We start from the raw sequence: 15,068 nt of genomic DNA on the forward strand, positions 1-15,068 counted from the left end.
TTACGTGCCAAAACCAACATCTGGTTATGAGAGGTACCCCGTAGTGGGGGTAACTCTCATATTACACTTACATTATTATTATTGTGACGTCTCGGTTGGAACGATGTTTATTAGGCCCGGGAGCTCGTCAGCGAACCAGCGCAGCACACAGGCGATGATGATGGAACACATATACAGGCGAAGAGGAGGATAGATAAAAGTGCGAGGATGATGATGATAACATACATATGAGGAAGAGGTGCGTAATAAACGCCCACACTAATTTCCCCCCGACGTGAAAGCGGCCATCCTGGCCGGCTGTCAAGGTGTCGAGGCACGCCGCGTGAAGGGCTTCATGCGGGAGACGTGGACAACCTCGGTATTGCGGCAACGGCGGTCTGTGGGGGCGTCAAGAGGAGTAACGCGATAGTTGACAGGCGAAGTCTGTCCAAGGACTATGTACGGCCCGATAAACCGTGGCTGGAATTTTTCGCATAGACCAGGGGTGCGAACAGGAGTCAGGAGCAGGACCTCGTCACCAGGTCGAAAAGATACAACGCGATGGCATTCGTCGTAAATATTTTTCCGGTCTTGTTGTCTATCCTCTGTGTTCAGGCGAGCAAGCTGGCGACAGTGGTCGAGTCGGGAAATGTACTCTTCGCACGATGATAGAGATGTATTAGCCTTGGAGTTGAAGAATGAAACGTCCAGAAAGAAAGTAAGGGAGCGTCCATAAACGAGGTAAAATGGCGAGTAGCCAGTTGTGCGCTGCACGGCCGTGTTATAGGCGAAAGTGACGAATGGTAAAAGAACATCCCAGTTTTTGTGGTCTGGTTGAATATAAGCGGCGATCATGTCGGCAAGGGTGCGATGAAACCGCTCGGTCAGGCCGTTAGTCTGCGGGTGATAGCTAGAAGCTGTCTTGTGGGCTGTGCCGGAGGCTCGAAGAACTTCGTTTAGCAGTTGGGAAAGGAATGCCTTTCCACGGTCACTAATATAATATAATATTATATTATATTATATTATATTATACAGTCGAACCGGGATATATCGAACACACATATAACGACTTATTGTCTATAACGAACGAGCGGGTGCACGAGCGTTTTTTTTTTTTTTTAAATACCGCTTCTATCGAAATGTGGCCGCCGAATTCGGTATCGAAACCACGACCTCGCGGTCAGCAGCGCAATGCCCTAGCCAAATAAGCCACCGAGGCGGGTATACACTTGGGACATCTGCGAAGAATATTCAAAATATCCAAACTAGGGCGGATATTACCATTATATAAGGTAATAACGACAGGTAACAGTGAAAGGTGAGAACGTGAACCTTTATGAAAGTTAGAGTGTATTTACTTTTGCTCAGTTCTTTCATAACTCGCATTACGTGTAACGGTAGGTTATATCAGCTCGCTAAAGCTTCGGTGTTTTCGCGAGGAACAGGGCCGCCCGTTCGCCTTGATCGCAAAAAAAAAAAAACGATTTAGATCCGCACGCTGCTGCCAGCCTTTCATAAGAATCTATCTTTCTCGAATTTCATCTGCATACGGTTCATAGGACATGCAAGTAATACGAGAACGCTAGCAATACAGAACGTCAGCAGCATACGCACAAACCATAGCGGTTCTTCAGAGTGCACAGTCACCGTCATACTCAACCCGAAAACCTCGACTTTTGGGTCCTCCTGCGTAGGAGTGAGCAGCTGCATTGGTGGCACCACCTTGAGGCGCGGAATTTATCCAGAATTGGCCGAGAGCTGTTATTACCGTGGCCAACCCTACTCGACTTAGTTGCTGGTGTGAAGCGTCGGCATGTGACATAACGGCTACCATGCACTCCGATCTTACCATCTTCCTTCCACCAGAATGTCTACGTAATACAAAAGACGTTTCAAACGCGTTGTGGCTGGACAAAGCGTCACAAGGTGTCACTACCAGCTTTCTTACTGCCGTCCACGGTTTCGGTAAATCGACATTCCCGTAAAGAGTAGCACTTACGTATACGCGAACAAGCTAAATCTATCTATTATTCGGGTTAAATCCGACGGCGGGCTGTACTTCAGATTCTCGTTCCTGAGCCCGTAGCGTTCGCCGCACTGCACGGAATCGCTGGCGAAACGGAGTGTGCGCGTGTGCCGACAGCCGAGCCATCTTTGGGAGCGGTCTATAGGGCCAAGACAACAGGGCCGGCAGCACTGTTGGGCCGGAGAATGACAAGAGACGACGAGCACCACGCGTATACGGAGAGGCGAGCCTGAAGCAGCCGTGAGCGCAATGTCCCATTGTCCGCGCGGACACAGTGGTGGTCGCTGGTCACGCGAGGCGCCTCTCCAGGAGTGCACATCGTGCTCACGCGGTCATCGATCGGACCTACGACGACGACGACGACGATAGGGACGCGCATCGAAGCACGGGGGTCATTCGCTGGGACGATGGACGTCGGACACGCCAAGCTATCTCTTCGGTGACCGCCACGTGTGCCTCACGAGTGGCCGTCCTTACACGCTGACCCTTTTTATAGAAGACAAACTGCGCTTGTCCCAAAGTGCATTATAGGGTCGAGTTTTCGGGGAGAAAAAAAAAGAAAAAGAGAAGTCACGTTTCACGTTCCGGCGCTGAGACCTCGGTGCTCCGGCACTGGGCGCGTGGGCCGCGGTTCAGTTCCCGGCCACGTTCCGATGGAGGAACGCAAGAACAATACGCCTGTCTTCACGCTATACACTCCTGAACGACCTCTACTGGCGGAGCCGGCGGACGCTGAATGAACGAATTCTGGGGTTTTACACGCCAAAACCAAGATTTGATTATGAGGCGCGCCGTAATGGGGGGACTCCGGATTAATTTTGACCACCAGGAGATCCCTAACGTGCCCTCAATGCAACGGACACGGGCGTTTATGCATTTCGCCCGCATCGAAATGCGGCCGCCGCGGCAGGGACTCGATCCCGCGACCTCGGGCTTAGCAGCGCAACTCCATAGCCGCTAAGCCACCGCGGCTGGTACCCGGCAGACGCCATGCAAACGGGGACTTGGGTACCCAAAGAGACCTCTGCGTACGCAAATCGCCACGCCCAGCATGCGTTCTTTTGTACTTCCTTTGGTGTTCTTCTGCATACCTTCTTGCGTGCTTTTGTAAGTCCGGTGGTTTGCTTAGACAGACAGCTCCCTAATGACACGCAACGGCACATCGCACGATTAGGTGTTGCAAGTGGGGCAGTCAAGCGCCTTGCTCGACTCCAACACACGCGAGAGCAGAGCGCGGCGTAGACACCTAACGCCCCCTGACCACAACGACGCGAAACCGCCACCCGCACCTACGGTACTCAAGGACACCGGCTCAAGGTGCATAAAGTCAATCTCTTGAGTCGGCGCGATACCGGTGTATGCAAAGTTATGCATGGGCTAATCCCGGCAGGAGCGCAATACAGGGTCCACCGGCGGCGAATGCTGTTGCTTAGTTACGACGCTGAATAAATGCATCACGGTGCTTTGAACGACCAGCCAAACGATGTGCACTCCGTAGAATGGCCTAAAGTTGGCTAATCGTAACCTAAGCTTCGCGACACACAGGCATTAAGTTGTTCTTCAAACAGAATAAGCAAATGCCTCGTTCATTGTCTCAGTTACTGCTGCAACGAACCGTGCTCTGGCTCATGACCAAGCCTTAGGCTACATTGCCTTCACTGTCATTCAAAATCAAACGGTTAACATCGCCACTCTGCACTTAGTGCAACGTACGGGGAGATAGTATCCATATCAGTCTGCTCTTGCAGCCTATCCACATTATATGAGACAGCCCTATTATCCGCACTGAATATACATAAAATACTTGGCTATATAAACTTGCCCAAAGAAGACTTGCCCAAAGATTTGTCCACAGACTTGCCTGTGCGTGCTAACCAGAGAAGGCACTATAGAGACACTGCTGGTCACAATGATATACTCTATTTAGCCTGTGCATGTTGCGTGTTGCGGAGTGTTTCGTGTAAGTTGTGCGTCTGCGTGTGGACGGGCACTTTGCGAATCATTTCATTTCTCATCATTTCCACCATGTCCTCCAGGATTAACTGAAGAGCTTCATTCTCTCTCTTAAACCACATTGCTTTGGCTCTATCGCAAAGCCAAAGCATTTAATGAATCCCAGTATGACCTGAAACAATCCTGAAGATTAAAAACGGAAATGAAGTTCAGTAATGTGGAAGGTTGGGCCGAGTAAGTTGGTTGACTATAATAATCATTCCGTGCGGGTGAAGCAGCGCACTCACCAGGTCGAAGCGGAGAGACACAAGAACACCGGACACACGCTGCACTCGCAAATGCTTTATTGACGCCCGAGGGTGCGCGGGCATACAAATATGTGGTGTTTGTTCTGAAATAAAGTAGTTGCGAGTGAAACGAGTGCCATGTATTCACCCGCATGGAATGATGATAAAAACGGAATCGCCTGCTATCGAAAGAGATATACGGCTACAGTGGCACTATATAACAAATCCTGCACTGTAACGCATCCGCTTAAACGGACCACTCACTATACTTTCGCTCGGAAACGAGAAGGCTGACACGTTAAGGTCGCAGCTGAAGCTGCAGCCTCCGGTTCAGAAAACCACGAGCCCTGTTCCGGTCTGGTAGGCGTGCAACAGGTGCGGCAGGTGCGAAAACCGCGGCACACTCACGCTGTATACGTACACGAGAAAGCGATCAACGGAGTCCATTGTCTTCCATGTCTGGGAATAAGCGGGGGGCATCTTCCTTCGGCACGCCGACGTCTCCATTGTATCGCGCTATAGCGAAGCCGTGCAACGGGAGAAACCACGATCGCGCAGTACACAGACGTGCTTCGCAACGCTTACAGATCAATTCTGCCTCACTTCCGCGATCGCTTTGACAGCTCTGACGGATTGGATGGATGGATCTGAGTAATCTTTGAGGACATATAATTACTAAGGGCGCGCTCGATGTTTTGAAATACGTGAAAGGGGAAGATTGTCATCCATCTGAATGCAGTCCGAAGCTACAAAGGAAACTCATACGGATTTCTCAGAAAGGAAGATTTGCAGTTGAGAAAAAATTCAACGAGGTCCGGAATGAACCTTCCTCCCCCTGGCGGGATTCCGCAGAATTGATTGTGCCATGTTTCGAATACGAATGGAAAAGCTTTTGCTATAATTGATTCGTATTCGAACCGGAAATTCAATATTCGAAATAGTCGAATATTCCGTCTCAGTACGAACATAACACTTAATGGAGTTTATAGCGGAAGAAAGGTTGTTTGTTTGCTTTGCTTGAGTGCACAACTTACAGAGAGTGCAGAAATCGATATCGGATGAACATGGAAAAGCTCGACGAAGGCTCCTTGACTTTAAGCGGATGCTGGCTCCCTGGCCAATAGCCCATCAAACAGCGCAGAGCCCTGTACTTCATGTTCATACCTTCATATAGCCTTACTCTCTAAACTGTGACCTACCTGCGGTTCATCTCATCAAGAACGCTGTTTTCCCTTTCGCGTTAACCGACGAGATTTCACAATATTACCTGCCTGCATCGCCTATAGGACACTTAATCTGCCGATAACACGACAAAGATCTGCCCTTTTTCGTTTTCTTTATTTGTTTTCTATTCTTCTGCCGACTTTTTTTTTCTGAGGCCCTTTTTTCTCCTTCTTGCCTCATTCCCTGCTGGGTAGCACGTAGGCGAATGACGCGCTGGCTAAACTTTTCGATAATAAACTCTTTCTCTATAGCAAGCAATGCAGATGAACCGCAGGTAACAGCAGAGGCTGCAAGCCGTTTTGTCTGTGCGCGACTCCGATTGCTGGGTTGTCGAACGAATGAAGCAACAAATTTTCCTCGAGTAAACTTCGTATGAAACTCAATGCTTGCGGCTTGACCTCCAAGATCGCGCGGCGCGCGGTGTTGTTCGCCAGCACGCCGCCACGCGCCACGGGGATCTCGGAGGTCATGGTTTCCGATTACGCTCAGTCAGCACGAAGGCTGCAAGGTTCACTTCGCGAGTCGAAACCAGAGTCAGCGTCACTTGTTTCTTGTGCTCACGAGGGTTTAGACAGGGAATTTCGGGCGCAGGCTCCTTTCCCAAGCATATAACCCATAAAGGAAGCCGAACGCCAGTCGAAACCAGATTCTGCGAAAACTGCTACAACAGCGGCATGTCTAATAGAATTGAGCATAGCGCGCCAGGGGCCCACCTTTACCACATTACAATACATGTCGAAATCATCGTTATACGACAGCGCAGTCAATGCGCCAACCGCGAGGCACATAGACAGCGGAAGGGCGGGGAAATTGGGCAAGAAAAAGAACTTGCGTCGCAAACAGCGGCAGCTAATCGAAGGGCTGTAGTCTCGCAGGGCGATGTCGCAATCTCCGGAGCGTGTTTCCCTGGCGCCATCCTTAAGTTAATCGATGCGGATCGGCGGTGGTCGCAGTGAAAAGTAATTTGATAACGGCGACAAGACAGCCACTCGTCGCTTCCGCTCGTCGCGCAGCCGCTCAACGCCCGCTCCTCGCTTACCCTTGCTTTCACTCAATAAAGCAGGCAATGTAACAGTCAAGGCGCCTGATGCAGGCTGTAATAAACATTCGATCGAATACAGCTCGTACGATGCAGCAACAGCAGCGTGTGAAAGCAGAGCACAAATTGGCCAAACTCCCGAAAGAACTTTTTTTTTTTCTGTGTTATCGTTTCAACTTGAAGGCGGGGTGCTCTGATTCTAGAAAGTTCTGGCCCGTTGCCATCGGTTGTCGCGTTTAACGAGACGCGTTGTTGCTACATCTCTCTCTCTCAGTCGCGATATGCTCACACAGACTCGAGAAGAAAGAAAGAATGAAAGAAAGAAATCAAAGAAAGAGAGAAAGAAAGAAAGAAAGAAAGAAAGAAAGAAAGAAAGAAAGAAAGAAAGAAAGAAAGAAAGAAAGAAAGAAAGAAAGACCATTATACAAACTTCGATGCAAACTGCATGTCCACGACAAGATACACTGTACGCCCTCAGAACAAAGTCTATCACCTTTCTTTCTTTCTTTTTTTTTTCCTTCTTTCTTTAAAGTTCCTCTTTTACAGTTCCTGAATTCAATACCTCGTCGTCTGCTCCGCACAGCAGACGACCACGTCTACACTATCGTTTGTTTATGGTCTGTTCAAGCGCGTAGCATTACGCGCAATAAATATATAGAAAGAAGCAAAATCCCGAGGTGGCGCAAGCGGAATCCCTGCGTTTCCTGAAAAATCTGCACGCGAAACGTATATAACATGTCATATACGCGACGCAGACAGCCATAACAGCAGCAACAGCGGCAGCGCTGTCGCAACGGCGCTTCGAGATATATTTCTTTTTTTTTTTTTTTCGTCTGCTGCATATTCGGGTAGCGCGCGTAATCGCGCGGCACTCTTCGTCTCGTCTCGTCTGCACAGATTCGAGGCTGTAGCTGCTCAGCCAGACGTGAAATCCGAGAAGCCAGCAGCAGTTGGCTGCATGGGCGCGCTACGGCTTCGTCTTCTCGTCACCCCATCTGCCTCCTCCTCTACTGTCTCCTCTTATGTTTTCTCCGTCAAGGCAGGGCCCTGCGTTGCAGCCGTCGACGCATACGGCGGCTTATCAATCACGCGCAGTGTCTACACCATGAAAAAAAGTGTCCGCGATTCCGCCCTGCCCTAGCAACCGGCGGAAGAGTACCAACACTCATTCCTTCTCAATTTAAAGGGAAACCGAGGAGAAAAATTGTTTGAGATGTGCAATACTAAAGTACCCGACTAAACTACAAAAAAGAAAAGCCACTCATACCGTGAAAACAGGGTTGAAAAGCCAGAAGACGTGCAAAAAAAAGGAAGGACTAGTGGCGACACCACCTCGAAATTCCCGTACTATAGGTCACCGATGACGTCACTGATTACGACAGCGTCTGCTCTGGTCTAAACTTGTTATTGGTAAAGCTCAACTTCTAAATGAGCCGAAGGCTGAACTGACCAAGTTTCAAGGACACAATGCTGGCGTAACGAGGACCGCCGGAGGCAGGCTGCAGGCGTGCTTGGTCTCAAAGCGAACGTTCCGTGATGCCGCTCCTATACGACCCTCTATAGGGCCACACGGATGATGCAAACATGCACTTAGACTCACGCACACCGTTAAAGAACCACAGGTATAGTCAAAGTTATTGCGGAGCCCCCAACTATACTACGTGCCTCATAATCACACCGTCAGTTTTTGGCACCTAAACTCCAGACTTTCATTAACTTTAACTTTTAATTAAGAATTCAGCACAAACTCCGCGCACAAAAAGCGTACTGCACCCGCCATATCTGTTTCCGCGATCCGAAACGTAGCTCCCGCGAGATACGACAACACGGAAAGAAGTTCGCTTCCGCATTGACGTCACGTAAACGAACGAACGTAATTGGCCGGCGCGTCTATGCAGATTCTCTCCAAGTTGGACAGCGATACATTTGCCACTGCGCTCTTAGGTTGCCACCGACCATGGCCTCCGCGAGCTGATCGCGGAGGCCACGCACTGACCATAGAGTTTCCTACAATCATTACTAGAGGGAACTCTGGCGTTGCGATCGTTCAGCCACCATGGGAAGAACAACAACTTTATGAAAGAATAAAACGCTCAAATGGGAGGCGGCGCCACCATGGGAATGATGGGTAGTACATGGATTTGTCTGATCTTCGTGCTTGTGGATTCAGACGCTCCTGCGGCTTCGTTTATCACGCTTTATCTGGGCCTAAGTTTGACTGAAATTGAAAACAATTTATTCTTTTTTTTTAATGCAGAAGGTAGTAAGACTCTGCTAGCCCGCATAATCGCTGGTAATTTGCAGTGGTTACGCTTGTTCGTGCGTCCGTGGCGTGATGGTGTCAATATCGGGCTTCTGTGCTATTATAGAAGTCCGGTGTTCGAATCCTGCCGTCGGACAATTTAAAAATGCTTATTGAATTATTTATAACGCAGTACTTCCTCAAAAATGACCACTTTGCGAAGTCACGAAGCCGTTTTGAAAGCCAGAAGAACGAAGTTTAGGCAAATCCATGTACTACATGCCCATCATTCGCACGCTGGCTGAACCGCCGTGCTCGCAGGTCAAGGCGCCACACAGTTCCCTCTAGTGATTATATGAAACTCTATGTCACCGAATACGGCGCTTCTCCTTCGCGATCCCTTTTAATCAGCCGCCACGGTCGCCAACTGCCTGCCCGCCTCCTTCTCGCGAAACGGCGAAAGCGAACCACTGATTCGGAGGCACCGTGCCAACGCCATGCTGACAAGAGGGCACGGCACCGCAGCGTCGCGTCGCACCCAGCTCGACTCGCTAATCTAATCAGACGTCGCTTTTCGGGAGCGAGGACTTTTTTTTTTATGCAATCTCGAAGAAAACGCCTCGATAGCTTCATGATCTGACCGTGCCGCACGAGTCAAAGGCGCCCCCAGCCACGTGTTTTTGATAAAATAAGCGCTCACTCGCGCGCGAAGGCATCAGCTGACCGACGTCTTAGAAAGCACACCACGAGGCATTGGTCCTCGTGTACTAAGTCACGACACTCGTTCAAGGATGCTGTGGCACTCTGCTGCCGAGTACGAGGACACGGGTTCGACACCCGACTACAGCAGCGCCCTTTGCAGACGTGTATACTGGATCCAACGCCCTCCCCACCATCCTGCACGAAGTGGTGCGTTCAAAAATTGCGTCATGCGTTTAAGAGTCACAGGGGGCCAAAATTCTACCGGAATCGTTCCTTCATATACGAGCCTAAATGTTGATTTCGAATGTAAAGAAATCAATCAGCCAGTGGATCGGTCGACCACTCAGTAATCCATACAGACGGGCCGACATACTAATTCACCGATTAGTCGATTCGTGCAATGACGGAATCATCAAACGCGATCGCCGTATATAAACCGGCATACTATAACATGCTTTCGACGAGAATTCCAGTCAACGCTTCCCACCGCGAAGGGGCGTGGCGTATACCGAAGAAGCTGCGATGCGCCAACATACGAACCCGTACGTCGCTGCGGCGCATGCGCCTCACGACGCAAGTAATTCAGCGCACCGAAAGGAATGCGACACTTGGAAAGACTCCTTCCACCCTGTTTTCAGAGAAACCGCACCGCACCTGCAAGAAACGATTCTACATATGCTGCACATCAATGCAATTATGCAGAGCGGGGAACGTGACCGTATCCGGATGCATACTGTCACAGAAAGCATATATACTGATCGCCGTACACTATCACCTATCGCGACCACATCAGCGTATACGGTCACTGCAAGAACATACTGAAAGCATACACTGTCACTGAGCACGCGTCGCTGTCCCAACCGCCTCCGCGTATACTGTCAAATGAAAGCATGTACCCCGCATATACTGTATATGCCACTCTGTCGCAACCGCATCCGGATACTGTGTCACTGAAAACACATATAGTGAACGCTGCATATGCTCCAACTGTTTACACACGGATACACGCTGCCGTGCGTGGGCGTTGCATTTAAAAATAGAACCCACCCACTCCTCCCCTCCTTCAGGGCAACAAGCCGCTCGCCTATTTCGTATGCATTATGCACGGTGTGACGGTGGCGAAGTTGTCTCCACGCTCGACCGAAGCCGGAACCCCTACCGCGCGAAAACTCGTCGGAGCGAAGAAGAACGCCTTCACGCAGCACAGTGGTGTGGTATACCTACTCACAACAGACTTGGTATACAGTCCGGGAGCACTCGCGGAGGACTTCTTCAAAGAACAGAGGTGCAATGCTGTCAGCGCGCGCGTTCGCCTTGCAACGGCATCCGGACTGCTCGCACCACCCTTGCACCAGCCACTGCACCAGCGCGCCAGCGAGGTCGTCGTTGTTTCTCCGCACAACTCGAGTTTCTCTCGACAGGCTCCGCCGCCACATCGTCGACACGACGAAAAACACAACGTCAGCAGTGGCATCGCGACGAAGTGGTCTCATCACGGCACGGATCGTCGGGGCGTCGACGCCCAAGAAAGGTACGCGGACGCATATCTCTCGTTTTGGACGGGCCGTCGAGCTTCCTCCGTGGACGCTCACTGAGGTCGCTATAGTTATGAGTCGATAGAACACGTAACCGTACAGCGTTAGCGGAGTCGGCTTATTTCGTTACCTCGAGTGAGACGTTTCACGCTCGAGGGACGCTGAAGGATGGTCTCGCACGGTATAACCACAGGATAACCTCTTCCGTCCCTACGTGTAGGTACAGTTTGTACTTACACCTTATACGATGACATGTAGGTACAGTTAGTAGCGACATCATTTCCTGCGTACTTTATGTATGCGCTTAAAGCGGCCTTTCTATTTCAAACGATCGATACTCCCAGCCCTCACTACTTGAAGAGATTGTACATTTCTGCTCCCACGATTTCAGCGCAAAAGGAAGGACAAGTACACTATCTTGAATGCAAGTTAGGCGGTCCCATTCGTGTTCGATTACAGTTGTATATACCCCGGTACACAGTCGGGTGGCCACCATCTACAAATGTAGTCTAATGTTCGACGAAAACTCGTCAGGTGAGGGTGGTGCATGATCAAAATAAAACAAGCACTCGCCAATGATCGAAATAAAAAAAAATAGTTTACGTTAGTGCTTCATCATGCCGGAACGCTTTTCATATCATCTCATGTCCACTGTTAATTACCGAACAATTTATTGTTTACGGGGACACAATAGATGCCAACATTTACAATTCCACCCAACTCACTCACTCAAGCTTACTAACTGGGGGCCGCTACGGTCCCCTACAGCTCAGAATAGCTATGCTAGAGTGTCCGATTATTTATTCAACAATTAAATAGTCGGACCCTCTCGCGTTGCTCTTCACTGTGAACAAAGGAGACCCGTAGCGGCCCCGAAACGTAAATTACATTCCTTTTTTCTTTCAACCTTAGGCGAGTGCTCGTTTTATTTTGATCACTACACAAATGTAAATGCATACATATCAACGCAAAGAAACGCGAGTCCCGAACGCGGTCATCCGAAGACGACAGGCGAGAACCGACGGCTCTTGATGATGCTGACGAGGATGCCAAGATCTCGGCTCCCTTCTCCATGCATGGCCACCATAGTTTTTCCTGCTTACGCGCACGTTTGCGGGCGTCATTTCGGAGCGGAAAGCATAATACTGAACTCGTTCACGCTGACGGAAAGATAAGAAAAAAAGAAGAAAAAGAAAGCGCCTGCTGTCACTTTAACGCGGCCCATGCTCTGCGTAGTTCAATGACCACACATCAACCTGGAAAGAAAGACGGGAACCAGGCCACGTAAAAAAGATCGAGGCTCTATATAACGATGCCGAGACGCCTCGAGAATAAGGCCGATTCATAAAACGAAACCGATCTCCCGCACCGCGAATACCTGTCAAGAGTGTAAAATCGCTTTCTAGTGGAACACGTACGAGATGCCTGTATATACGACCCTTCGAAGTGACCTCACGTCAATATATATATATATATATATATATATATATATATATATATATATATATATATATATATATATATATATATATATATATATATACAGAAGAAAGGGAACCGAGGGGCCCGATTTTTATTAATCATATCATAAGAAGCCAACAAACAATGACACCAAGGAAAACATAGGGGAAATTACTTGTACTTACTAACTGAATTAAAGAAATAAATTACTAAAAATGGATGAAAAAACAACTGACCTCAGGTGGGGAACGAACCCACGTCTTCGCATTACGCAGTGGCTATGGTGTTGGGCTGCTGAGCACGAGGTCGCGGGATCGAATCCCGGCCACGGCGGCCGCATTTCGATGGGGGCTAAATGCGAAAACACCCGTGTACTTAGATTTAGGTGCACGTTAAAGAACCCCAGGTGGCCCAAATTTCCGGAGTCCCCCACTACGGCGTGCCTCATAACCAGATCGTGGTTTTGGCACGTAAAACCCCATAATTTTAATTTTAATCTTCGCATTACGCGTGCGATGCTCTAACCATTGAGCTACCGCGGCGTCGTTTTCACATCCACTTTCCGGGGTATTTATGTTTTACAACTAGAACTAACCCTGGGAGTGTTAGCCAGCGCCACCACTCGCAAACCTAGGCCTAATTTCCCCTATGTTTTCCTTGGTGTTATTGTTTGTTGGCTAATAATATGATTAATAATAATCGGACCCCTCGGTTCCCTTTCTTCTCGTTCATTATATATATATACTATGACGTCACCACGCTTCGAGTCCGTGCACACCTTCACGTTCTTTTCAGCTTTTCAGTTTCGCTTCCTCAGCGAAAAATAGTTCCAGTGTGAGGGGTAACTTGAGGCAAGTGTAATGTATTTATTTAAAAATGTAAACCGAAGACAACCACGTGACCTCGCGCATTCTCGCTTGGTTGCAGAGCTGACCTGAAGCACCCTGTTGACAAAGCAACACACGCGGTGCCAGCCTGTTAGTTTCTTAACTATGGCTAAGTCATTCAGACAGATGGCTATTGACGTCACGTAAACGAACGTGACGTCAACGTGACGAACGTCACGTCAACGAACGTGACGTCATGGCCAGATAGATAGATACAATGTCTATGTTTAAAGAAGGAACACACACGCCATAGTTCGTCAGCAGACATTCACGAGGATCTGGGTTAAAAAGTTCCCACAATGAATCAAAAGCTTTATTTAAATTAATAGTTGCTTCTTTCTTCTTAGTAATTATTTCATTATTACTGTGCCACTTCTTCTCTGTTGTGTTTTTCTTAGTTTAAGATTTTGTTCGAACCTGTCATGTCGGAACAGTTAGCTTATTAATTACCTTTCGGAACTAGTCAAGCAGCGCGGCGCCTCCATATTGTGTCACACGAGCTGAAGCTACGCTGCGATAAAGTGTTACCGCGGCGCGCTTCCAAGTGCTTTGCCTTGATGAGGATTTTTTTTATCGGTGTCCCAGCATTTTACCCACTTCAAGGTCGAAGACGTAAATGTATGGCGCCGGGAACATGCCCCAAGTTGCCTAATTCAATCACATTAATATGCCGTGTGTATGTTTGAAATACACTATTTTTTTTTTTTTGCGCTTCGATGCTTGGTATATAAGGTTTGCGACCCCCTGTGTGTGGAACTTTTTCTTTTTCGCTGTTGTATTTTGGTTTAAGTCCGCCTCCTTTACAGGATGCAGGGTCAGAATTATTTGACGATATCTACGCTATTTTTGCTTCTTTTGCCCAAAAACTGTGTGCTGAAGGATTAAGCTAAAAATAACTGAGGAAAATAAGGTTTAGTTAGTGCAAGATGTAACACTTACTCTCACCCTGCACAAATTACTTATAATGTCTGACAATCAATCATGAAAGAGATATGTACCCCCCGAGATAAAAAAATTAATTCGCAAGGTAGGCCCCATTACTTCCTCCTCAGCTCCCTTCGACCCCCTCGATGGCCAGAACATTTCATTGTAGCCCGAAAAATCGCTTCTCAGATTAGCTACTGGACACACATTCGATCTTACATTTTCTAAGTACATTGATGACAGAAACCCATCATTATAAATTGCTGCTGTATTACCTCGCTTCACACGTTTCGAAGAAATATTGACTTCGTGTGGTCTTCAATAGAAAGTCGGGAATGCACGAATGAGACGATCACCACGCTAAATTGAATAAAAAATCAGCTATGTCTGAATATCTCCTGCGAAATCACAATGTTTCGCTTACCAGGGCCTGAGGCGCCGCACCTGGCGGCTAGATCCTGAAGTTCGCCCGTGAGAGAGAGAATTTTGCACGGTGCGGTACAAGCTGTGCAGTTGTTGCCTCTAGAGGGCTACGTCGCTCTGGGTCCCGGGGGAGAAAACAACGAGAGAAAGATAGCTTGTCAATGCGGCTGAGGTAGAAATACCACTGAAAGCCACAGAAAGGTTGGCACCACCCTGACGGCGGCGCTGGCATCGAGGCCCCTAGGAACTGAAGCATCAAATTAAGCGCCATTAATTACAGGATGGACAATTAGTTCCTCCTTCCCTTCGACCCCCTCTCCATTTTTGTCGCCCGAAAAATCGCTTCTCCTACTGGACACACATTCTCTTATAATTTTCCATTGTGA

At 48.6% G+C, this 15,068-nt stretch overlaps 2 protein-coding genes across 4 annotated transcripts in view; one reads left to right on the top strand and one right to left on the bottom strand.

Annotated features, from left to right (window-relative positions):
- LOC119461226 (solute carrier organic anion transporter family member 3A1) overlaps nucleotides 1-15,068 on the bottom strand; it is a 269,245-nt gene that overhangs the window by 247,854 nt on the left and 6,323 nt on the right. The gene's annotated exons all lie outside the window — the stretch shown is intronic.
- The window catches only part of LOC119461227 (zinc finger C2HC domain-containing protein 1A-like), a 40,622-nt gene continuing 36,095 nt past the window's right edge, over nucleotides 10,542-15,068 (top strand). The window contains 1 exon segment of the mRNA XM_049672091.1: nucleotides 10,542-10,983. Coding sequence (XP_049528048.1) covers nucleotides 10,553-10,983 — 431 coding nt within the window. The 5' untranslated portion in view covers nucleotides 10,542-10,552.

Source organism: Dermacentor silvarum, chromosome 8 (genome assembly GCF_013339745.2).
Source record: "Dermacentor silvarum isolate Dsil-2018 chromosome 8, BIME_Dsil_1.4, whole genome shotgun sequence".
In the NCBI taxonomy this organism is placed as follows: domain Eukaryota; kingdom Metazoa; phylum Arthropoda; class Arachnida; order Ixodida; family Ixodidae; genus Dermacentor; species Dermacentor silvarum.